At 36.2% G+C, this 26,398-nt stretch overlaps 3 protein-coding genes across 3 annotated transcripts; 2 read left to right on the top strand and 1 right to left on the bottom strand.

The window, feature by feature from the left end:
• Window positions 1-4,774: 4,774 nt before the first annotated feature.
• Window positions 4,775-9,047, top strand: LOC141815003 (autophagy-related protein 9-like; the record flags this gene model as incomplete). Its single annotated transcript, XM_074702961.1, is given in 6 exon segments — window positions 4,775-4,828; window positions 4,910-5,116; window positions 6,588-6,665; window positions 6,744-6,814; window positions 6,903-7,010; window positions 7,936-9,047. Coding segments are annotated over 6 exon segments (1,383 nt in total), but the record flags the coding sequence as incomplete, so codon positions are not given.
• A 260-nt stretch (window positions 9,048-9,307) lies between these two features.
• Window positions 9,308-11,767, bottom strand: LOC141815053 (putative alpha-1,6-mannosyltransferase MNN10). Its single transcript, XM_074703016.1, has 5 exons — window positions 11,270-11,767; window positions 11,157-11,189; window positions 10,540-10,630; window positions 9,670-9,930; window positions 9,308-9,570 (listed from the first exon to the last, which is right to left on the bottom strand). The coding sequence occupies exons 1-5, from the start codon at window positions 11,756-11,758 to the stop codon at window positions 9,473-9,475; spliced, it is 972 nt and encodes a 323-aa protein (XP_074559117.1). The 5' UTR covers window positions 11,759-11,767; the 3' UTR covers window positions 9,308-9,472.
• A 3,839-nt stretch (window positions 11,768-15,606) lies between these two features.
• Window positions 15,607-18,034, top strand: LOC141815417 (uncharacterized). Its single transcript, XM_074703367.1, has 3 exons — window positions 15,607-15,769; window positions 15,877-15,970; window positions 16,068-18,034. Exon 3 carries the CDS (start codon window positions 16,198-16,200, stop codon window positions 17,611-17,613), a length of 1,416 nt encoding a protein of 471 aa, XP_074559468.1. The 5' UTR covers window positions 15,607-15,769; window positions 15,877-15,970; window positions 16,068-16,197; the 3' UTR covers window positions 17,614-18,034.
• Window positions 18,035-26,398: the final 8,364 nt, after the last annotated feature.

The raw sequence follows: 26,398 nt of genomic DNA, 5'->3' as shown, positions 1-26,398 counted from the left end.
ACCATCCAAGGAGGTGAAGAATTTTAAGAAAGCAACTCAGCACATTCATGGCTATATTCTAAGATGCTTACCTCTCCCCGATCCATTCCATTACCGGCGTGGATTTTATTACTGAATCTTCTACAACCGCCAGGACTCAGGGGAGTTTGTTCCAACTTTCTTTTCATTGTTAATACCATTTTCTGTTTTTCTTTTTAATTTTCAGTTTAGATCAGTAATAAGTTCATTTTCATGAGCATGTTAAAAAAAAAATACCATTGCATGCATGGTTTAGGGTAGGGAATAAGAACCTTGAAAGTGTACCCCCCTAGGACTTCTTTACATCATGTTAGAAGCTCTTGAAAGAGAATTAAATTTGATTGATTATTCTAGGAATTAAGTCCATGGATGAACACTTTTGAATGCTTGCATGACCCTTAGTAATGGAACCTAGATTGATGAACTTGAGAAAATGTGATTTTTATACCTAGTGAGGTTAGCCATTTTGTGTGATGCACTTAGGTGATTGCCACACTAGAACTTGCTTGTTTTCTTTCAAGGCTACAATATCTATGATGGGTCCACATTTATTTAGGTTTAAAAATTCCCCCCATAAACCATACACCTTTATGCTTTATCCATGTTTAGCCATTTTCAATTGATATTTTTCACCCCCATTTTCGGTTCAATTTTCATGCTCTCTTGGACATGGGTATTTTTGAATGTTATTAATGTTCCTTTGCCCGAGACGGTCAAAGATTTAAGTGTGGGGGAGGAGGTTTGAAATTTTGAAGAAAAAAAAATTTTTTTTTTGAGAAAGAATGAGAAGTGTGCCAAAAGTTGGAGGTTTTGTGCCAATTTTGATTAAAAGCAATGTGAAAAAGAGAATTTCAAGTAGAGCACTTGAGAGTTTCATTGTTATGATGTTATGATGATTTTTGTGATGATATATGAAGTTGAGAATTTCTTTCAAGAAAATTAGAGATCAAGTGCCAAATTCCTTAACAAAGATTCACATGAGTTGTTTTCAACCTCTCATTGGTTTCTTTGTTTTTGAATCACTGAATTGAGTTGGAATTTGTTGATATCAGAATGCATTGAGTCATGTTTACAATGTAATGCATGGAGGAGTCATTTGGAGGGTTCTCCATTGATGAGAAATGATGAAGATGAAAATAAGAAGTTGACTTGTTTAGTGGCCGGATTTGGGGCATTTAAAATTGGTTTCATGGCCGGATTAGAGAGCACAAAGAATGTTACACAATGTTCAGAAATGATGGTGAAAAGGGATGATTCAAAATGTGGAAATTGAGCTTGTAAACCAAGTGGGAATCAAGAGCTAGTTAAATGTGCCAATTTCAATTTTTTGAAGCTCCTTATGAACCGGTTTCAAGGGAAATTGATTGAGCTAAATTTGTAGAAATGCATTGAGTTGAGAAAGAAAAGAATTCATCAGCAAGATCAGATTGAAAGAAAAACAGAAAAAAATCAGAACAAAACAGAGAAGAAATTCAGAATTTCAGAAAATTGTTTTAAATGCGAGTAGAGTATCAAAGGCTTGGATAAGCTGGGTAATTTCGGTGAAGCTAATTCATTTCAAGCATTTACTGAAGAACAAGTTGAGAATCTAATCCAATTTGTTGATGGCAGCAAAGAAAAAAAAGAATGCAGAAAACACAAATGAAATTCAGAAAATCAGAAAAAAAAAAATGAAACAAAAACAATGAATTCAAGAACTCAGTTGCAAATCAATCGACTGAGTAGGATTGGAATACAAGAGACTATGGATACAACTCAGATGGCATCAATTCAGATCAGAAAAATCAGAAAAAAAAAAAAACAGAAAAAAAAATAGAAAAAAAATGAGAGAGTAAAATAAGAAGAGTATCAAGTGTTTCAAGTTGAGTTTCAAGATTCTGATCAGTGATTGGACCACGGTAAAAACTACTCCAATTCAGTTGATTTCTAAACAACAAATGCAGATGTCAAGTTGTCCGAAGCAGTGATGGCAGCATCAAGAAAAAAATCAGAATCAAAACAAGAAAAAAATCAGAAAAAGAAAAATAGTTTTGCAGTTTTAATTTTTCAGCCATGTTCCACAATTTTTGGAGGACTGATTGCAGTTCGAATTTCATAGAAATTTGCATGGTTATTAGCATTATCAATCAAGCTTCATTATGGAAAAAGAATGGAGGCAAAACAGCAAGAAACAAGAGAGAACAAGCAAAGTTTCAAATTCAATTTCAGTAATTTTCAGAATTAAACGTGCCAATGATACATTGAATTTGCGGATTCGTGTGAAGTGAATTTTGATTTCTGATGATTGGATGCTATTTCTTATCTCTTGTGAAATCTAAATGTGAAAGGATTGGGCTTGATTTCAAAGGAAAATGCAAAAATGGCACATTTGGGCAGAGGTGTTGAAGAAAAATGAAAAGAAGAGGAAGAGAGTTTGTATCAAGGAATGGAACCTCATGAGTTTAGACCAGAATTGCTTCATGGATTCGAAAAACACACTGAAACAAATGGAATACAAGAGAAAGCTTTCAGAAAAAGGGCAAGGGTTCATTGATTACATTTAACTATACCCATGTTTACCACTTCCTTTACTCTATTTTCTTGAAATTTCTTTTCTCTTGAAATTTCACTTCTAAATTCCTATTTCATTTATTTCAGTTCATGATTCCTTTATGTCTTCAATAAGCCTAGTATATGTGGATTCCAAATCATGAATGGTAGTGGAGAGTAGAAAACAAGCAAGCCTATGGTAATGCATGAAACTTAAGTTGCTTGAGTGAGCTCCATTTCCTTTTTGATCATGAATTAGAATTAGGGTGAGAGCCACTGATTTATCTATTGAAAACAACCTCGTGAGATTTAGTGTGATGCATTTTTCTCAATTAATCATGAAAGGTGAAACTTACTATGCGGTTAACCAAGTACAAGGGTTAGTCCATGGATTTAAGCTTTTGAGACTTTACAACTTAGATAATTTCAATCCTAGTTTATTTTGTTGGCTTGAGCGGGACGCGGGTAAGTGTGGGGGAATTTGATGAGTTAGGGTTTTATTAATTTTTAATCGATTTATTTTTAGGCTTTTACATGAAAATAATTATTTATTGAATCGATTTGACTTTAACTGTCCTATATTGCGTAAGGCTTGATATAATTTTTGTGATTTAATGGTGAATTTTTTACATTAATTTGATTTTTATTGATTTTAGGGCTAAATCGGACCCAACTCGAGCTCAATCGCGGTTAAATCGAGTCAAATTTGCCAAATCAAGCTAACATCATGACCATTGCAATCCTTTTTTCATCCACCCCAGATCAAAGCTCCATCATAGGATCAAAAATGGACGGCTCAGATTCCGCGGTATAAAAACCGAAAATTAAGGGATGAACAGTGGCTCCGCCATTGTTCATCGTGCCCGACACATGCTTGCTCAGCGACGTAACAGCGCGCACCTTGGCGAAATCGGGGTATTCTGGCAGCTGAGGAGGCTCGACGGCGGCGCCAACCCTGGTTTCTTCATGCTCCGGCCATCGGCTGCAAAATCAGGTGCCGATTTCCATTGGAGGGGTTCTCCGAGGTACGGCGAGCAATCCTAAAGCATCAGAAAGCCAATCGGAGCAAGGAAGAAGCTCGGAATCCAATTTTTGCCAATTCCCAGCCTTGCGCCAGCTCTGTTTCTGTCCGAAGCGGGTTTCTTCGGGCCGAACAGCATCTGGGTTGCAAGGGAAACACTCCGACGACCAGTTTCAAGCTTCCACGAGATTCAAGAGCTTGTTGACACCGAGCTGAGGAGAATTGAAGGAGAAGGGAAGGAGGATGAGTTTCTGATTTTGCTGTTTTTCCCGTTTCTGCAGTTGTGTTTCTGAATTTCAGTTTGTTAAATTGTTTCACAAATCTTAAACGTTGTTTCTTCATTAATACTTTAGCATTTTGTTTGGATTTCGATATGCATTAGAGATTGTTTGATTAGTTGAGTTTTAACCCTTCAAATGCCATCTTCATTACTGAAACTCTGATAACCTAGCTCATTCACTGTTCGTGTCAATTTCACTATTTCGTGCCATATTATTTTCGATTTCTAGGAGGTTAGATAGCTTAGGTTGACCATTTGGTTGTTTGTGTTGGTTAATTATAGCTGATAGGTTGAGTTGAATCTTTGTTCTTTGTTCTTGCAAGCTAGATTAGTTCTTTAAAATTCAACTTTTCTTCCTTTAGTTCTTGCATTGGATATCTTAAATTGTTGATTCCAATAAGTTGTTGTCAGTGTTTTGAATATTGCATTTGAGAGCTATAAACATTAGATGAATTTCATGATTAATGCCAATTAGTTTGGGTTGTTACCTTGATTTGAGTTGAATTGCATCTTTAGGTTGAAATTGCATTTCTAGATTAGGAGATAACTTGATTTCATTTTGTTCATTTTATTAAATCAATGCATTTTTAGTTTCATTTCATTTTAAAAACACCAAAATCCCCATTTTTATAGAAAACCCCAAAAAGAACGATATCGAAAGCTCAATTCACGCAATTGTCTACTAGTCCTTGGAAAAATACGACTCGAGGCCCCTATACTTGCTTGCTTGTGTTTATCGTGGGTTTTCGATATTTAAAATTCTAATTTGCAACCCTACCTCGTGACAAATAACTTTTCAGGTGGATCATTTGGTTATGCAACGATTAAACAACAGTGTGATAGATGCTTCAAATTATTTAAAGCAGTTTCCATTCCCCCTAATTTCCATATTAGCCAAATTTGTGTCTTTTGTTTCTGGTGGCTTTGCTGCAATTCTAATTATAATTGCATTCTTGGATGAGTCTCTACTTGAAGGTCAAGTAAGTTATCTATCTTGTGCATTTAACTATGAATTTAAGGTTAACTATGCAAGTTTTATTTGTGCCTAAATATGATTTCAGATATTTGGTCGCAATTTATTTTGGGATGCTGCTGTTTTTGGAACTGTGACTGCCATAAGTCGAGCTGTTGTAACAGATGAACTTCAAGATCGTGATCCAGAAGGTGCAATGTCTATTGTCATCCAAAACACACATTATATGCCCAAAAAGTGGCGTGGTAGAGAAAATAGTGATGTTGTTCGTGCAGAATTTGCAACCCTGTTTCAGGTATCCAACTTGGGCACCACACCCTAATTTCTTGAACTATAATCTTTGTTAATTCCTTTTACATCAATTAAAAATTTGGTGATGGTAATGGCTCTGTTATCTTCAAAATTATAGTTGGCCATGAGCAGTTGTTCTAAATGTCAAAAAATTGTTATTTTTGTCATATATTGTTTTCTTTCTTAAATAATATGCAAACATGCACGAGTTCCATGACTAAAACATTCTGCATTAGGGGTTAATTTCTGTAGTTTTTTTCTCTCGTCGCACAACCTCATTTAAAGTTAACCTTGAAACAAAAAAAGATGTGTAATCTACAAGTCTAATTAGATATTGACCTACACATTATTTAATTTGGAGTATATTCTAGATCTAAGCCTGCTAACCTGTTATGCTGAGGCTAAACTTGGTACAAATTAATTCATTAGTGAGCATTTGATAGTGATTTATACAATCTAAAGTATGTATCTCTCAAATATTGATGCATATTTTTGTTCTTTGTTCATTATAATTTATAACAGGGCAACAAATTTTCGTTCATTGTTCGCTATAACAGTGCAACAAATTATCATCACTGTTCATTATAACAGGTTGAATTTTTTTAGCATGTATTTTCTATGTTCTGCAATTGCTGCAGCACAAAGAAATTCTTTTTTAGGTTACAGCACCATTTTGTTCACTAATCGCCTGTGACCAACTACGATCAAACTGATATATACTATTAGTTTCTCTTACATGAATTTGTTTCCAAGTTATACAAGTATTATAGACCAATGTCTGAAGCAATTGATGCACTGTTGGCAATAGCTTGTTATTAAAATATAGTGACATTTAAGTGATAATTTTGAAAGAGCTAATCAATGGAACATGGCATCCATATGTATATTATGATAAATACACACTTTCAAACAAAAACTGACGTTTTTAAGGGATTATAAGAATAGGTATCCAAAAATCTTTAAACCTTGATATGTAACATTGTTATTTAACCTAAAGGGTAATTGCATTAATAGTGAACCATTTGTTTGCTATAGGAGATGAAGGGATAGGTCATGAGTGACATGAGTGAAGGGATAGGTCATGACTGCTATAGGAGATGAAGGGATAGGTCATGAGTGACATATGTTGTTGATTGCACTGCCAGACTTTTGACTTTTAATTGTTTGACAACGTCATTTTGTTCAAACTCAATAACTTGGCTTGGATTGTGTGAGGCAATATGTGATTAAAATGATATGCGGTCTCCGTCTCCTTTGTAGCTCATATAGTTTCTCATCTGAGCATATTAAGAGCACATGCATAATGACAGTGTATGTTCTATGTGTTGCGGCAAATTGCTGCATGTGCATGTCATACATGGACCAGTTTACAAATGATGATGGGTATAGAACACTTCAATTTCTATAAATCACAGTTACTTTAAATTTTGATTGTAGCATTGAAAAGTTTGCTTAATTGGTCTTTTCTAGTGCAGTACACTGGAATGATGCTACTGGAAGAGATGGCATCCATTTTCGTTACTCCTTATTTGCTCATATTTGTTGTGCCCAAGGTAAAACTTGGTGTTATATTCATGAACTTGCATTATGAGTTTGTATACAATTTAATACATATATGTACCAATACACAGCATGTTGATGACATTTTGCGATTTATTTCAAAATTCACGGTGTATGTTGATGGAGTTGGCGATGTCTGCAGGTCAATCATTATGCTGCTGTCTATTTGTTTTTTCATGAGAGGCTATTGCGCTTGCTCATGAACTTAATTCTCTTTTATTTACATGCAGTTTTAGTTTGTTTGACTTCCAAAACCATGGAAATAAGAAGTATGCTTCACCTTCTAATGCAGAGCGAGAAAAGAGTTCTCAGGGTAAAACAGAAAAATCATTTTTGAGGTACGTCTTCCCTGAGGCAGACTTGTTATCTAACATGTCCTTTCCAAGAACTGGTTATCAGTACGTCTTCCTTGAGGCCATGACTTGTTATCTAATATGCCCTTTCCAAGAACTGGTTATCAGTACGTCTTCCTTGAGGCCATGACCTGTTATCTAATATGCCCTTTCCAAGAACTGGTTATCATGTGGGACAACATTAAACTACCATCTACTCAAGGTTACTTCTATCAACTTCATTCCATATCCATTTTATCGTAAAAACAACTTTTAGAGTATGGTTGAGAGGATCAGTTTATTGCAATGAAGTCATTCGCTGGACTACAACATATGGCATGCAAGTTACATATACAAAGTTGATTTATATATAATTTTATCAATACCCTTTTTGTGCATTCTCAAAACAGGAGCCATTACCTTGATACAATTCCATTGTCTAATTTTACCCACTGTTCTAAGCTACAATGTCAGCTGCTTGACTAGGTGATTGGTGGAAACTGAGTTCTTTGTTCATTATGTTTTTATGATATGCATGGATAGACAGACATTTTCCTCATTAATCAAGCCCTTTCAGGGCCAAACATGACTGGTAACCTTTCACTCTTTGTTTGCTAAATATCAGTGGTTGAAAAAAGCCGGCATTCATGACAGATCTCGAGTATCTTCACTTTCTACAATCATTCACTACTTTTTGAACCTTCTAACTGAAGAAAAGATTTTCTTTGGAATTATCCAAGGATTTTCATCCCTTTCTGATATGTTTGGATTCTAGCAGACAATCTGGGGGGCATTTTATAGTTGGGTTTAATTATATGATGTGATTTCTTCAAATTAATATCACATTTTCAATTTATTTATTTTTAGATGAGTAATTAGTATGCATAAATTCTTTTTTTTTGACCTACATTTGGTTCATGCTCTTCTGCAGCTTCCAGAGAACCTATCCATATTGGGAGCCCGACACATATGGTCAACAATTCTTGTCCAATCTTCACAAATTTAGGGAAAGGCAGACCCACATCAGCTACCCCCATACCATTCAGGACAGCTCATCCTATCATCCATGGAACTTTAGGTCCAGATGGAATGACAAGCATGAACAAACACACAGATTCTTCTCGAGGGAAGTGCGTCACAACCGTGATTATTTTTCGTTAACAAATCCTAATCGAAGGACTCACCCCTATATCCTTGATTGGTATTACACAACCGTCTCGCTCGACCCAGCTATCAATTCAACTGACTTCCATCCATTTGCCGATGAAGTGATAGCCAAACCTTCAGAACCAATGTGGTCGCCGCTGAATAAGCAGTCAAGTGAAATAGAAGACAGTACAGATAGAATTCACAGTCACCTGGAGGCCTCTACATCCAGACCTCCATTCAGGGAGGACGATCTTCACCACCCAGTTGTGGAGCATCACAATATTGGCCATTGGTGGAATCGACCTAGTGCTCAGGTATCTATCCCACAGGCAAGCTTTATGGAGCCCCCAACCTTTGGCGAGCAGCATCTGAATTTCCACCATGATGATGTATCCGAGAGAAGCGAGGAGCAGCAAGGAGAATCAGAAATTGCTGCCAAGAATGAGTGGAAAACCCCAAACTCTATGTTCAGAACCACGTACATCGACAACTCTGATAACGAAGAGGCCTTCAATCTTCATTTTTCCGATGACAAGGGTAAAAGTTATGTTCGGCAGACCACTAATCATAACAGTATGCCGTCGAGAAGCCTTCCTGTGAGAATAATACCAAGCAGCAATGATCCAGTGTGGTTCAGAGAACCTTGAGAGCTGGCTGTAGTGGCAGTCATAGAAATGCGATTCTTTTGTAAATATAATATTCGTTGGTGGCAGGAATACTAGAACTTTATAACAAACTGTGCAATTAAACCTGGAGGGTGGTTAGCAAATTTCATTGGATCACAGTGCAGCTATTACATGTGCTGAATCATAAACTATTTATATTTCCCTAATAAAATGGCTAACTACAAGCCTTATTTGTGGCTCGGATATCGATTCAAATGTTGCAATGTCATTCAGGGCAACAAGGCTTCATCCGACCTGATGTGTCAAAGTGGGTTTGACAGTTGCTGCTCTTGTTTAAGGTTGCTCCTAATTGTGAAGATTTCATAGTTGTCTTAGCTAGAGAACTACTATAATAGTTTCTCTGAAAGAAGCATTTGCGAATCAACTCACTACTCACCCGGAAATATGCACATGAATTTACCTCCATCTTTCTATCCATGTATGTTGCTATCGTAACAAACAAACAAGCACAAGTCGATCAATAATCTTAAATGGAAAATACCAGTCAATTACGGCAGCAATGTGAGTTGTATGTATGTATGTATGTACACTTAGTTCATCGTGTTCATGCTAAATATGCCCAGGATCATACGATCTATTCACTTCAAAAGAAATGTTTCCTAATTACATCAACTATTATTCTTTCAGTAGTGGCTAAACAGAGTGCATTTCTTCTATCAAGTTGGCCACCCATTTTCTCTTGTCATCTACGCCAGCAAGGTGTAGCATGAAGTCGCCATCCGAGTAGACTCCTGTTCATTAACCACATCATTAACTGTTCATCGAGCATTGAAAAAAAGGGATTTGGGAAACACAATTACTAATTTAATTAAATCCTAAATTGGACCAACCGTTCCAAGTAGCTCGAGGCGAGGCGAGAAGACGGAGCATGGATTTGAGAGTGGGAATCCAAGGATACGAATTGAAGAGGCATTGCATGGGCGATATGGCCACATGGGCTCGCAACTCTTCTTCGGATAGACCGTAGATGAGATGCTTGAGGGCGTCGTTGTCTCCGCTCTTTGTGGATCCAAATTGAACGAAGGAGGTTTCGTTCCACCATTTCTTCAAGAACCTCTTGCTCCACTCTGATCGTCGCACAAAGAACACTCCTGATATTGAATATTGAATTGTCATTCTCTTGTCTAGAATTACTCAAAGTTAATTAAAAAGGGATAATAATCAAAAGAGCATCCTCTATTTTACAAATCATCAAAGGGGTCTTACTTTAATTGTCCTCGAGTACTATTTAATATTTAATACTATTATCTTTCATCTAAATCTTAAATTGATCGAGTATCATAGTAACTACGATTTTGTAACTACTACAATATAAATTCTTAGTCACATTATAACAATTACGAAATCGTAATTGTTATAATTACTATTATAACAGCTATGAAAACGTAGCTACTACAACGTGAGCAATTGTAATAACTATGATTTTGTAACTGTTACAATGTGAATTTCTATCATTTTTATTCATCTTATAGCAATTATGATTTCGTAACTACTATAAAACACTCGATCAATTCAAAAATTAGACGAAAGATAATAGTACTAAAGAATAATTAAATAATTATACACAGTTGAATAGTGAGACGAATAAAGTGAGATGTCCTTTTCAATTTCGATGATTAAACAAAATGCCTACTAGATTTTTATCTATTAAAAATTATAAAATATATTATTTCCTAGCTCAGAAAAGAAAGATTAACTACCTGCATTGACCCCATTGGTATCCTCAGTGACTACTAGGTCAGGAGCCTTGTCAAAATCCATGTGCCCGATAGCAGCATGAAGAATACTCTCCTAAGATTCAAAAAACACAAAAAAAATTATTAATTGTCATATTAAGAAAAAGAGTAAAATTCATGCTAATACAGAAAAAAAATCAAATTGTAAGTTAAAACGTATAGCTTCTAGGTTAGCTAAACCCGCATTAACCGAGTTAAGTTGGATCGATCAAACTTGTTTGACTTCATCTTGTGGATCTACATTTCGAGATTACTATCTGTTCAAGTCAATCAAATAGACCTAGCTAGATACGAACTTCGTCTCCAAGGAAGTTGAGTTGATCAAGCTCAACTATAGGATCTTATAAATTTAGTCTAAAAATCTAAAATATATTAGTAATTAGTCTTTCTAATTTTATATATACTTGATAAGGATTTATGATCCATGGTAACAATGACAGATAAATACCTCAAAAACTTTACTGTAATTTAATTAAAATTTATTTATTATGCTTCTCTCGTTTTAAGTAAATTACTGGTTCATATAATAAATTTACACAATAAAATATATTTAAAAAATGAAAAAGAGAAAAGAGACTTACCAGAGATATCGAAGGGTTCATCACTATCGTGTCCTGAAACCAAGACCGCCAATTAGTTCACGAAGTAAATAACGAATTCGTATCGGAAGTCAACGGCGGTGGAGTAAGCTCACGGCGTCGTTCCAGAAGACCCAGTCGTAGCGCGGAAGCAGCGATTGGACGGCCAGGATCTTGCTCCAGCTAGGCGGGCGGCCAGGATCGACGAGGCCCCTGCTGTCCACGTACCGGTACCCCATCCCGCCGGCGTACGCCCGCTTGTTCCCCGCCACCGCCTCCCCCACCCCGCGGAACGATCGGAGCCGCCCGCCGCCCTCCGCCTCGTCGGAGAAGCTCACCATCGCGATGCGCGGCCGCCTCCGCTGCTGCTGCGCCGCCGTAGCCTCCTCCTCCTCGCCTACATACCCCTCCGGCGAGCACCGTCGGCCGAAGGAATTGGCGTGGCGGAGGATGCCGGCCGCGGCCGCACGGGCGAAGGCGAGAGCGAGGAGAAGGGAGGCGGCGGAGACGAGGAGGACGAGGAGAGGCGGCAGGCGGCGGTGCAGCGGCCGGGGCTTCTGCCACCGGAACGAAGACGACGACGACGTCGGCGGTCGCATAGCCATCTCTAAGCGGACAGGTGCTGGATATGGATGGCTCCGTGGCTAATGGGGCTTCTTAATAGTCTTCCTCTTCACGCAAACTTGAAATTATTAATTAATTAATTAATTATTTTTTGAAAAAAGAAAAGAAGATGAGCCATCGTGACAACATTGCAGACGTCGTGGTCAAAACAGAGTAGCCGCCTATCTTTTCTTCGTTGGCTGTTTAAAGTTGACTCGAATGTTTTGGTTGACTCTCAGTAATAACATATCTAACCTGTGGAAAATCTAGATTTTCACCGATTTCCCCCGTGGTGAATTTCGCCGTCATTTAATTCTGACCTTTTACCCTAGATTCTAGATTGAAGCCACGACACATTGCAAATCTTGAAGTCAACGCCTTGCTCCATTATTCAAATGCAGGCTTCTAGAAAAGTTACACACCCATTCATTTACCCTTTTGTTGCATTTATAATGTGGTTGAAGTTTCAAGGGGAAAAAATTGGGTATTAGGATTCTTCTATAATCCATCCAAAGAGTTGACTTTCAAAGCATTTTTGAATGTGCATTAGAAATTAGTCTTAAGATTTTGTCTACATAAATAGTAAGTCTAATATCCAACCCTCTATTCATCCCTCTTGGTAAACATACCCTTTAACTGATGAACAAGCAAAAGATTTTTTTTTTAATCCGAGTATTTGAGACTTCAAACCAACTAATTTTGGAAGTGGACGATCTTCTCCCTAATTACGTCGTCGGATAAATTCGGAAGTGCAGCGGTTACTCATCCAATAATATATTTTGTCTAAGTTTTCGAGCACTGTGGGCATAAATTGTCTTTCATGAGAATCAAGCTAACGAAGATGCTATTAGACATCTTACTACTACACTACCATACCCAAGGAGACAATCAAATAACACTTACACTTTATGATAGATGTGAAGATAATATTCTTTATACACACTCAAAATATTAAATTCTTATCTAAAATTTAGTTAAAAAGCTGTAATATTAGTTAAAATTATTCTAATTTAATTAAAATTAATCTAATATTATTATAATAATTACTATAAGGACAAAAATAAAAGGCGTATATCATCCCATTTCCTTTCATTCTATTTTTATTTGTTAATAATATTATAGTAATTATGAGATTATGAATATTATATAATTATAATAATTATGATTCTATAGTTGCTATAACTTCATAATTGTAATAATTATAATCCATATAGTATATAATATTTATTCTTGATAAAAAATAAATTGTCTGTATTATAATAATATAAATCATAATTACTATAACATATATAATTTGATTAGTGTTGATCAAAAATAATTATTATAATTGTGTAGTAATTATAATTTCATAATTATTATAATATAATATTAATCAATATTAATTGAAATAAATACCCAAAATGTCCTTCAATGATTTCTGGATAAATATTGATGTATATGATAGAATTTTGTTTTAGGATAAGAAGGAATAAATATTTAGGCAAAAAGGAATGGCCTAAAATGTTTCTTTAATGGGTTAATTTATGAAGGCTTTGCTATAAAAAGAAAAGAGAAAAAGAAAAGAAATGTGGAGGTGCCAGGGATTGACCCTTGGACCCCCAGTATGTAGCAAGCCAAGTTAACCATAAGGGATAGTAGTTAATTCTTGTTAAAGGTATGAGGGAAATGCTTGTTAAACCTAAGGGTTCATGAAGTTTCATTAAAGCAAACGGAGAGACTTAGTGGGGTTAAGACGTGGGAGAGTGGGGAGTTACGAACCTGTTCTCTTCCCTTTATAAATCCTCTCCTCGAGCCTTTTTCCCCTTTCGCTTCTCTGTCTCTTCCTCTCCTTGCCTTCTCTTCTCCGTTGTTCTTTCTCCCTGGCCGAAGGTGTCAGAGATTTGAGGAGAACTAGGGCACGGGCAAAGGTTTCGTCTTCTGTTGGTCTAACCTGTAGAAATTCAGAACTCCCAGTAAGTATCCCCTCCCTGCAATATAATGGCTACGGTTGATGAATGCATGTTTATGGTTACGATGATAGTTTTCCTAGAAATCATGCCATGTTAATATGTTCTTCGTTTAAAAGGTTACTGCTGTAGATAAATCATGCTGTTTCGTTTAAAATCTTTACCGCTGTAGATAAATTATGCTTTGTATAGATTCTTCGTTAAAAGGTTTAAAGCATGTTTAGAGTGTAAATACTAGTTCCCAATGATCTGTATTCTGGATAACTTGTTGTTAGAAATAACCAGGTTCTAGGGTTAGAGAGAACAAATGGTTGATCGAAACTGAACCGAGAACAGAAACACTGGTAATCGACCCATTGGTCGATTACCAGAGAGTGTAATCGATCGTCTGATCGATTACACGCTTTAACGAGGAATGAAATCGCGACTCTTAATCGATCACCCGATCGATTAAGAGGCCGTAATCGATCGTCTGATCGATTACGAGGCTGTAATCGATCGGTTGATCGATTACCAAGCCTACTGTGGACGCGTTAATGAGGAAATCGATCTTCTGATCGATTAGGCTTCGGTAATCGACCGTTTGATCGATTACAGAGGCCACTGTGATGAAGATTTCGACAGAATCGACCCTTGGAACGATTTAAAACTATCAATTGATCTTCTGATCGATGATAGAGACATAAATCTCCTGATTTGGTCGGTTTAAGGTTAATAAAGTTAAATCTTATGGAGGAAGTACGACCCAACCTAAAATTAAGGTTTAAATGCTGTTAAGCAGATGTTATGAATCACCTTATGACGAATGTACTGAATATGTATGGCATGAGTGTTCACTATGAATGAAAGAAAGATGTTATGGAACATTCATGTTATGATGGAAAAGGAAAAGTATAAAAAGTATTTTACTTTAAATGAATGGCTTGTACCGGAACCCGAAAGGGATCCAAGGGATGGGCTCCAAAAGTTGCCCCTAGGTCGAAGGACATCTGAGAAGACCTAGTAACCGTGTAGTCGGGATTAGCTACCTCGTACTACTTGGTATGTATGCGCGCAAAAGAAATGAATGGGTGCAAGCCAGGGATCCCCAAAATGATGATGATTATGTTTATCTACTAAGATAATATTTTCAAAAAGGCAAAATGATTACTATGTTTCATGTAGATGATGTAAATGTCAAATGTTAAATTATAGCATATATAATCTTATAGTTGATAATATTAAAAATAAAGATAATTTTAAAAATAAAACTATAAATAGAATAACACATTATTTTGATAATAAATAAAACAGAACCTTCTTTTAATTTTTATCCTTATTATAACTAGTTGATCAAAATATTATAAAATATTCCACGTTATACATTATAGCAAATTTAATTAATAAGGGTTATTCTTTTAATTTTTACCAAATAAAAATCTAACTATTTAATATTACTTTAATTAATTAGAATTATCACTTTAGTCCAATTAGAAATGAAAATTGCCATCTAGAACACTTTCTGACAATTTGCAGAGCTTCTCTGGTAACGGCTCACTGAAAGGTACTCCCAGATTGCGCCACGTGGAGTTTAAACTTCCCACCACTTCGCTTCGGCTGAAGTATCCGAAGTCGATCGCCATCCAGATTACTAAATTGCCCTCACCATTCGATAGTTTGACGTTGTTATCCTTGGTTAGATTACGATTTAAATAGATCGAACGGCTAGAATCAGCTTCTTGCTCAACCATTGGAATGGGCATTTCCGGTACTATGGAGAATGGCTCTTCCGATATTGTGAGAGAAGATGAAGGGTAATTTGGTCATGATGGTTGTCGAGAGTTGTCGACGTTTTCCCAAGTTGGGGTTTTGGTATTAATTTAATATATTGATTCATTCTAGGGCTTCTCCGTGCGCATGGAAAAGCTGCGATTTTGAGACTTTGGCATCGGTTCGTGGGGGAGATTCCGTCGGATTCGGCGACTTGAGCTCGCTTCTTTCTGTCGATTGCTGAAACTACCTTTACTGGAGCTCGAATCCGCGCTAAATCTTGTAGTTGTTCCGAAATCTCTATTTGAAATCCGTCGGGTGCGTTTCGTTTCTTTTATGGCATTGTTATTATCTAGGTTTCAATTTGCTTTGAGCTGCACGAACTAAAAGTTGGTTTCTTTTGGATGCCTTTGAGATCCTTTTAGTAACTGGCAGCGTTGGGGGTTCTCTGTTGCTTACGTGTTCTAGAGTTGCGTTTTGTTCGAGATTTTTATATCTTCTGGCTTTTGGAAGTTAAAGGTATGTAATCCAGCTGCTTCTGATATTGATTTGTAACTCTTTTTGTTGCGTTTTGAATAAAGGGTACGGATAACTTTCTTTATGCTTTACTGTCCAGAACTCGAATCTTCAGCAAAGAGTGTTCCATTCCGCCTTTTGTTGTCCACTGTTGGTACAATTTGGGAGTTTGGCATCGCCAAGTTGATCTGATGCCCTAGTCCACCATTTGGAATTTGTGTTTTGTGAAGATGATCCTGGAAAATGATAACCTCTCTAGGTGCGTGAGACATCCGTCTCAGCTCTTCACTGGTTTTTGTCCTTCTTGCTTGGTTGAGAGGCTGTCGAATGTTGGAACTGCTGAACAGAGTGTGGAAGCACCTAGAAACATACAGCAGGAAATAGTCAAGGTCCCAGATGTGGTTCCTAATGTTAAGAATAAAACTAGTGAAGCCGGGACTAGAAAGACTCTCCAATACTTGTTTCAATTGGATGATGATTTGGATGTTGACGGAACTACACGTAGTGTGCCAGAAAAAAATTTGCCATCAACTTCAAATGCTTGTGAATCTGAAATTAGTTCCCATGACGGCAGCAATTTCTCTAAGGATGCTAACATCAAAATCAACTCTTATGGAGGAACTAGGATGATCGAGAATGATTCCAATTCTTCTGAGGAGATTACAATTAGCACATTTATTGCCAAAGAGATCAGGGACTCTGCAGAGAGGCAAAAGGGCCGAGGTAAGATCCTTTGGTTCAATACGATGTTTGCAAAGAAAAGAATTTTATGTAGAACGGGGAGCATTTCAAAGAAGTTTGAAATACCCGATGATAAGTCTAGTTATTTATCTGGTGATAAAAATTCCGAAAGCTATCTTAATTTATGGCAATCTTGTGACTGGAGGTTATGCCATAATTCAAGTAAGAACTCCTGGGAACCTCCAAGACATTCATGGGATGGTTCAATGTTGACTAGGGCACTGTCCTGTTCATTTTCTTGCCTTGAAGAAGGCGACAAAGATTTAACAAGAACAGAGATAGGTATGCATGGTGAAATCACTGGAAATCACAACCAAAATATTGATAAAATTGACAGATTCAAAGTTACTGCTAATGTGCCTAAGGCTAGCGAGAAACCCATTTCCTCAGAGACACTTTTTATTGAGAGACTTCATGAAGAATCTCAACCAGGGGACTCTGTGTCAAGAATCAGAAGGAAAAAGTCACGCCGATTGAGTAAGGTTTGGGATTGGAATATAGGTAATTCTTTCCGGGACTTGGTAAAAAAATGTGATCATATTCTGGAGAGGTCTGCATCAGAGACTATACATGGACAGAAGAGTAATAGTGTCGAAAGCATGGAAACCAATGGTGTATCACTAAACAATGGTGATTGCCAAGGTCCTGTTAGAGTGAATCAGGGTGCATCCCTAAGTATGAATGCTAGTAATGCTGATATGAAGAATTTGAGGTCTGAATGGCGAATGAAAAATGAATTCAAGCTTGGTCGAAGCCGAAGTGTCCATTATCCCTCTCCAGGGAACCTTGACTATGGACTTCTACGTTTCTACCTCACTCCACTGAGAAGCAGTAGTAGATGTGCAAATAGGGTTAGGAGAAAAAACACACATTATTTTGGGAGAGGTATCTTTGGGTTGTCATAAGTGTCTTCTTGAAGTTTGTTAATTGTATACTACTGGAAATTTTCAGTCATGGTTGCATGCTAAATGATGCTAGCAAATCAGAGCATCACCCAAGAAGACATGTTATAGAATTTTCTTCCTCTAGATCATGGCTTACTTAAGACAAGTGCCTGTGGGAAACAACATTCCACAAAACTGGAAATGAAGAGGAAAGAAGCAACAGTGTCTGCATAGCTCTCTTGCAGCTATGTGGTGTATGCGCAGCTATACTCTCTATTTCCTCTAGATTTAGTTGATTTATGTTGGATGTCAGAATGCCAAATATTAGAACACTGTAGTAGTCGGTATTAATAAACCAGATATTGCTGTTAAGCATTAATATTTGTTACTTCAAGGATAGACTGTAGAAACTATTTATCTATTCTTGTTTCTGCACTTGTGCTTTACTTTGGTCGCTATTATTCTCCTTTTATATAACAACAACATCATAACATGTGTAAGTGCTTGAGTGTGCAACTTTTGAAATTACATATAGTCTATCTATAGTTACCTAAGGTGTGAGGTGCCCAAAAGCATATAGGTGCTATGGTCTGAGGCGCATGTCTTACCTAAGTAAGGCTGAGTATAAATTTTTACAATTCAAATATATATAAGAAAATTTTTAAAAATATTTCACTAATAAAATTATAATTCATAAAATATTAAATAATAATGTAAATATAAAATTCACTTACAAATAAATATGTTATGTGTATAATTCAAATAATTTTTTTTAAATATCTAAATCATCAAAATCTTTATCATCTTCCTTAATCATATCATTTTCATCATCATCACCACCACCACATGTTTCAAATTTGTATAGTTGAATCTTCATCAGTTTTTTCAAGATTGATTTTTTTTTCTTTTCTCACAAGGTGCATGCTTAAGGCACACAAGCGCAAGAGGCTCGCCTAGTCACGCCTTGCGCCTAAGCACTCAGGCGAGTGCCCTTAATAATCATGAGTCTATCCATCTCTATAGTTTTGTTATACTTAATGTCTTTTCTCATATTGCAATTATGCTTTTGCTCAGCACTTTTACTTAGATTTCCATAATAAAATGTAAAGGTCCAGAATATTATGAAGAGGTTGCCATATTGTTGATATTTCTATAATGAACCTAAGTCTTATGTTCATACCTATTGGTTAGTTTGTTTTTAATGCCAAGATTCAAAAATTTCCTTCCAAAGTTTCAGGTTCTGATTGAACTCCTTGTGTTTATCTCTAGTTGGATCTACAGTGACAATTTTTAGCTTATTAGCTCACAAAGTTATTAATTTCTTGCTTTTCATTCCAAATTTAGTACAGTTATGTTTCTCTTGACATTTTAGAATTTTCAACTATGTCATTGAAGTTAAGGTAAGAATTTATGAACATTAAAAGGTATATTTTTTGTTAAATTATTTGTATCTTTTGAAGTATAATAATGATTTATCTGAGTTTATTGGATAAATGGCAACAATATTGTTTTGTAAAAAGAGTGATTTTTTTTAATACCTGTTGATCTTTTGATTGAACTTTTTGTCCTTGAAATAGTACCAGACAAACTTTTGCTTCCTGAAAATAAGCAGATTTTGATGTTATCGAATTTTTATTGCATATGACAATTATTCATACAACTCCAACCATATGACCAACTGAAATCTCTTCCCGATTGTGTTTGTTATTGGTGGATTGATCACTCTTAACGTTTCTTTTTAGAAAGAATCAAGGAAATAAGATCATACAATGTGATATGAAGGTGAATAATAGGAGCTTGCAATTTTTTTAGCTTTCCATGAGAGATAGTTATGCATTGTAGGCTTTTGTCTTCATCTTGGAGTGACAACTAGGGCAATTTAGAGTGGATTTTCAATTTTCAGTTTGGCTAACTTATTAGTTTGTTCACTTGTGGCGCTGTGCAAATAAATTCTGCAGGAAATCACCCATCTATTACCACATATTCTAGGGATCATTAGCATATGAACATGTTATCATTACAAAAAATTGATTTTTTCTCTCTCACTTATATCAGTTTATCTAGAATTTAGGTGGAAAGCAGGTTCTATCTTATGTTCCATCAGTAGATGAGCATTCCTTGTAATATTAGAATCTACTTGATTCTTGCGCGATCAAGTGAAAAAGGAAAAACAAGAAGAAATATTTCAAATATTATATAGTCTGGCCTAAACTCAAGGGCTACATTCACAAGGATGAAATCCTTGAAGTTAAATACAAAAGATGTCTTTTCTTATTACAATTTATTCAGGATCATTTGTGAAACATGCAGTGCAGGAGCAATCATAGATAGGATGGATGGAGCAAGTTCAGCAAGCTCGAATCAGTTTCTCATCTCAGAACTCTTCTATTCAGTGATTAATTCAGTAGCTTTTAATTTGTTAACAGAAGGCAAGAATGGACCAAACAAGATCATCATAGTTGGTTTTATTTTGCTGTAGAAAAGATGAAGATAGCTGAAACAAGTTTCAGCAAGCAGGAATCAGTTTCTCAGGTGTAATTATAAGAGTATTTCTCTCTCCCTTCTAACTCCCCCTTTAACTGTTCATCCAGGTAAACTCAGCCTTATGATGATATGATAGGGAAGACGAATACAATTTGAGGTTTGTATTTTACTCTCAATCAAGTAATTTACAATTTTCGCAAATTCTTTAGGACTTGAATTTTGGCTCTAGTTTTCAAGATGTTGATTGTGGTAATGTATACTTAGTGTATATTTTGTTATGTGTTTTGCTTCTAGAACAAGAAAATAAGTGTCATTTTTTCTATTGACAATCTTTTGTAGATGGATTTATCATGTGCCATATTTGCTAATGAATAAATAATTCTCTAATAATTTTCTCATTGCATAACCTTCTTTAAGCAGGAAAAGAATTTCCATCTATAAAAGATTGTTAAGGGAATACATTCAATAAACAATTGATAGGTCATTTTGAGAAGACTTTCATTCAGAGCAGATATGTTGAAGTGGACAAGAGTCGAATCTGAACAAAGTTGAGACAATATCCTCTCCTGTCGTGGTCAATTATAATTCTTTAATTTACCTTCTCACATATGATGATGAATTTGGGGCTATTTTTTTGCTGATTGAAATGAGAAGGTCTTCATTTCTTTTTGGTCTTAAAATTTAAGATAATTGTGTTGTACTTGTTATTTCAACCTCTATATTTTAAACTTAGATCATTTTTTTTATAGATGAGTTAGTGCAACTAATCTAACTCATAATCTTCAATTGAGTTTTCTTTTGCATGTTTTCCTTAAATTTGGTTATTAGACTTGATTCGGACATTCGATTTTGCTAATTCTCAAGTTAAATCATAAATCAAAGAATACATTTTATTAACTAGGGGAGAGTTTACCTCATTATTGGGTTCGTCTAAAATGCATATGAATGTGTGGCTTATCTCGGACTCATCTTCATATTCGAATCTGGACTCTTGCTCAAATTGAGTTTCGGACGCGGTTCTTACCATCATTGCTAGCTGAGTCACTTGTTCTTCTTCTTCTTCCGAAGATGAAGATTCATCCAATGTTGCCTTCAGAGCTTTCTTTGTCCTTTGTTTCTTGCCCTTTGTTAACCTTGGACATTCATCTTTGAAATGACTTTTCTGGTTGAACTCGTAGCAAGTTGCTTCATTTCATGGCTCTACTTAATTTAGATTTCCTGAATCAGACCACTTTCTTGATTTCCTCTTTGATTAGTTCCTTCTTGTTATTGAATAATTTTCAGACTAGGTTGATCAATCAATGGTAGTTTCGTCATTGTCTTCTAGCTCCAATTCATTTGATTGTGGTTTAGCTTGGAATTTTGTCTCTTTCTTAGTTTACCTGCAAACAAGGGTATATCCTTCTTGGTCTAGCTTGTATTAGTTTGTTCATGTAATTCAAGTTTTAAAAATAATTCATCAAGTTTGATTTTAGAGAGGTCCCATTGAGTTTGATTGTGGTAAGCATCGATCATCGATCTCCACAAAAAGTTTCTCGAGAATGGTTTTAGAGCATAGCTTACGATATCCCTATTTTTCACGTATTCTCCAATAGCATGTAGACCGTTGTGGATCCTTGTGTGTAGTTGGCTAGCCATTTCTCCATCCTATATTATTATATTATTTAATTTATTTAGTAACACATCTATTTTACATACCTTAGTGTCGGATAGCCCTTCGTAGCTCGATCAACTTCTCCCATAAGTCCTTTGGTGACGCCGGACAAAATAGTGATTATTCTGGAGGCAAAAGATTGGAGGAGAATTGGGGATAGAACAACTTCGAGAAATTTGAAAAAACGAGTAGAAGGTCGCGACGGCACCGCTTCTAGGGTTTTGTCAAAAAAAGAAATTTTATTAATCAAATAAACTGCTTTCTAAATATCAACTTATAAGATGTTTATATAGACTCAGACCCTAAGAAAGATTCCTAATAAAAAGAAAATTTTCTTAACAAACTCGAAAAGAAAAATTCCTAATAAAAAGAAAATTTTCTTAATAAACTTGAAAAGAAAGATTTCTAATAAAAATGAAAATTTCTTAATAAACTCGAAAAAAAATGGATTTAAAACATAAAATCTTAAGAAAAATTTTAATAGACTAAATTCTAAAAATCCTAAACGGATTTTAAAATCCTAAAAATAAAAAAAAAAATAGAACTTTTCAAAACTATTATAAATATCAAAAACTTCTGAAAATTACTAAAAATAAAAATTATCAAAATTAATAATAAAAATCTTCAAATCCTCCTACATCAGTCGCCCCAAGTTAAAAAGAACTCATCCTCGAGTTCATAGAAGTATCATCAGCATCCCCTGAACACGGACTCAAATGCTTCACATTAAAAACGTCGAAGTCTTCAAGTGACTCGGAAGGCATAACCTGTATGTATTGTCATTGATTTTCTGTAGTATCTCACATGACCCAATCTTTAGATCTTCCTGCATCAATCGCCCCAGGTTGAAAGAACTCGTCCTCGAGTTTAGAGTAGTGTCAGGTGGTCGCCCAAGAAGATCATCTGACATCAATTTGGCAAAATCTTTTAATAGTTGTTGAACTTTAGGAATCTTCGTCGATCTGCTAACAAGCATGACATCGTGGAGGTTGCTCTTGTCCATCTTCGCATTCTCCAAGCACTTCTTTTTCTTACAAATTGCATCTAACGGTGATGACACCAACTTGTTCTTTTTAATTTTAATGGGATCCACAATGTCCCCAAATATGATTGTCCAAGAAGGCTCCAGTGGATCACAAAGAAACTCCCTCATGATGATCATCTTGGTGCTGTCATAAGAAAATGACCATTCTGGAGAAACTTCACATATGCTGAAATGACGTTCTTGTGAACTTAAATATGTTGCAAGAGAAGCTCCAAATTGACTATGATAAAAAATGTTAGAGAAGTCTACCAAATTTGTATTGTTTTCCAGAGCTATGGAGATAGTTTCAATCCATTAATTGCTTGTAAAGATCTATACTAAGATCCGTATCCTGTGAAGTTTGTAGTTGTTTCTTATCCTTTTCAAGTTGATGATCAAAGGCTTGCTTGATGATTGCTTGCTTCTATAAGTCAAGATCTTTCTCGCCATACTTCAAGATGTGATGCTCATCTTTCATCGCTACAATCTCCGTATGTTTTTCCTCTGCCTTATCTTTGTTCACCATAATTGGGACCTCATTAACATAATTAGCAAACAAGTTTTGTGTCACTATATCTTGGGTAACCGTAAAATGTTCCCCTGCCTACGACTCCCAAACATACTGCTCATCATCGTTTTGAGCAGAACTTGAACATGGAAGCGCTTTTCCGCCAACGGTGCCTCCATCGAGGGAATTCTTAATGTTCAAAACCTGCAACACACAGTCACCATTTTCATTGACAAATTCATCATCATAAAGTACCTCGTCATATATTGGATTGCCAATTAACTCGGTCTTGTTTTCTTCATGTTGAATGAATTGGGATGCCAAATCAATGCAAGGTGAGACAATGGAGATTTGGACTTCGTCGATAGATGAACCATGCTGTTGATTGCCATTGGACAAAGTGGGCTTCTGGTCTTCGATCAACGCTTCATCTAGATCTATCTCCTCTTCATCAACATCGTCATAAACTGGATCACCAAATATGTCGATCTTGTTGTCATCTTCGTTGCCTCCTATGATCAGACGATCAAGAGAGTAGGACTGATCGTACTCGATGTTGTTAAGGTCCGCATCTTCATGGTTGTCCTCGCCGTCGTAGGAGGAAGGGGGGATGTAGAAGCGCTGCGGAGCCTGCGTTCTCTTGAAGTTGTAGGTGGTGGGGTGATTGATCCCAAATCCCTCAATCAACTGGTAAAACTCCTTCGTGTGATTATTGACTGATCTTGCATCTTGCCTCATCGTCTGATATCGTTGAAACACAGTCTGAGTATAGTCGAAAGGAAGAAAGTAACTCTTCATCTTCTTTTCATCTTCTCCCAGTCGGTGATCTTGGTCTTGCCTTGTTTCTCGTGAGCGTCGTAGTTGTTTCCACCAGGCGGATGCTCGACCCTTGAGTTGGATGGCAACCAACTTTACTTTCATCCGATCGGGCACCTCCTTGTAATAAAAATTATTTTTTATTTCGTTGAGCCAATCAACGAATTCTTCTGCTTGAAAGGTTTCTGAAAACTCAGGTAGATCAATTCGAAAATCGAAGTCTACATACCGTTCCTCTTGATTTTGACGCTCCGAGACCCTATCGGGGTGGTGGTAAGGGTTGTCGAAGGTGGATGCGGAATCAAGGTCATAGCTCCTTCGATCTTCAAAATCCTGCGTCGTCAAACACTAGGTTAGTTCTGCGACTTGCCTCCGTAAATCCTCAATCTTCACATCTTGATCATGGTATTGGACTTCCTCCATCGGAATTTGATTATTGCGATCGCAACCCGCCACGATCACGACCATGACGACCTTCCATCGGATCTAATGTGCTCTGATACCAACTGACGGCTAATAAAATAGTAATTATTCTGGAGGTGGAAGATTGGAGGAGAATTGGGGATAGAACAAGTTCGAGAAATTTGAAAAAATGGGTAGAAGGCCGTGACAGCACTACTTCTATGGTTTTTGCCAAAAAAGAGAAATTTTATTAATCAACCAAACTGCTTTCTTAAACATCAACTTATAAGATGTTTATATAGACTCAGACCCTAAGAAAGATTCCTAATAGAAAGGAAAATTTCTTAACAAACTCAAAAAAAATTCTTAATAAAAAGGAAAATTTCTTAACAAACTCGAAAAGAAAGATTCCTAATAAAAAAGAAAATTTCTTAATAAACTTGAAATCCTAAATGGATTTAAAATATAAAATCCTAAGAAAATTTTTAACAGACTCAATCCTAAAAATCCTAAACAGATTTAAAAAATTCTAAAAATAAAAAAATAGAACTTTTTAAAACTACTCTAAATATCAGAAAATTACTAAAAATGAAAATTATCAAAATTAATAATAAAAATCTTCAAATCCTCTTGCATCATTTGGGCTGATGATTTGAACCAATGAGAGAAAAATCTCAAGAAGTCACAATGAATTGAAGAAAGAAAAAAAGAAAGATTAATAAGAAGGATGAATAGAACCTCGATCCAATATTAAGGAAAACTGAACCATAGTATAAAGGAAGAGGGAAGACGCCACAACCTTGGGATGAAGGTTGATAAGTCCTTAAACGCCACAAGGGGATGCTTTGACAAGTTCTAGGTCAATGACGAACCAACAAGTGAGAGTCTCACCATGCTTTAGATTGAAAATATGCCAAAAGATACATGCGTGGCCGTCACCCCCTTTGTTTTTATGAAGGAAAATGTTGAAGTTCAAGGCTTCAAATAATTAAAGAAAAAGCCAACTCTAGTTTATCATGCAAGAATATAAGAAATGCAAGAAGATAAAGCAACAAGGAGGATCCTTCAATTCATCATAATGAAGTGCATTAAATGCATTAAATGCTCCAACATTCAAAAGGATTAAGTGCATTAAATGCATTTAATGCATTAAATGCTCCAAAGCATGAACGTTGGAGCCACAACGTTCAAGAGCCTCATGTAACAACACATTATAAAACCATCTTGTATGTTTACTTTAAAGATAATGAAAAAAGGCTTCATGTTTTCTCCTCTTTCTTGCAACAAGCTTTTCATGAATTCTCCTCCATTTTGTAACAAGCTTTGAAGTTAATACCAAAGCTAAATTTCAACAGAAAATATATATATCATCAAGAAAAAAGCATAAGCATATAAAAGGACCAATGACTTTATCTCATGTCATGTCTGACGAACTGTCAAATCTGAGTAAGCGTCATGGCATATCATGTATGTGCTCACATTCGTACCAACACTATCTGTACATCTCACACTCTGTCTATTGTGCAGGTATCTCTATCCATACGTCCATCTTGCCAACCACCGCAGTGCCCCCTCTATCGATGTGATGATCCCATAATGTGTCAAGTGCCATCATCACCTCTATCCAGAGCAGCTCATCATGTGTCCTCAGCATCAAAAAACCGCGCCTCCAAGTAGTGCCACAACACTCATGAGTAACCATTGCCTGCCACCAACATCAAGCAGTACCCCTTCTCCAATGGAGCATCATATGTCATCATCATCAAGTGACACAAGTTCCACCAGAAGAACTGCGCAACCCGCATCGGCTCCCGTCATATGCCATCGTCGTGTATCAGTAGCAGCAGCACCTCCAAAAACCAACTGCATCCTCCACGATGTATCACAACATGCCGCCTCCTCCGCCGCCCAGAACATC

This window comes from Curcuma longa, chromosome 21 (assembly GCF_044706935.1).
Source record: "Curcuma longa cultivar G26 ecotype Majalengka, Jawa Barat chromosome 21, ITB_CL_G26_1.1, whole genome shotgun sequence".
In the NCBI taxonomy this organism is placed as follows: Eukaryota; Viridiplantae; Streptophyta; class Magnoliopsida; order Zingiberales; family Zingiberaceae; genus Curcuma; species Curcuma longa.
This window is presented reverse-complemented; position numbering and strand designations above follow the sequence as displayed.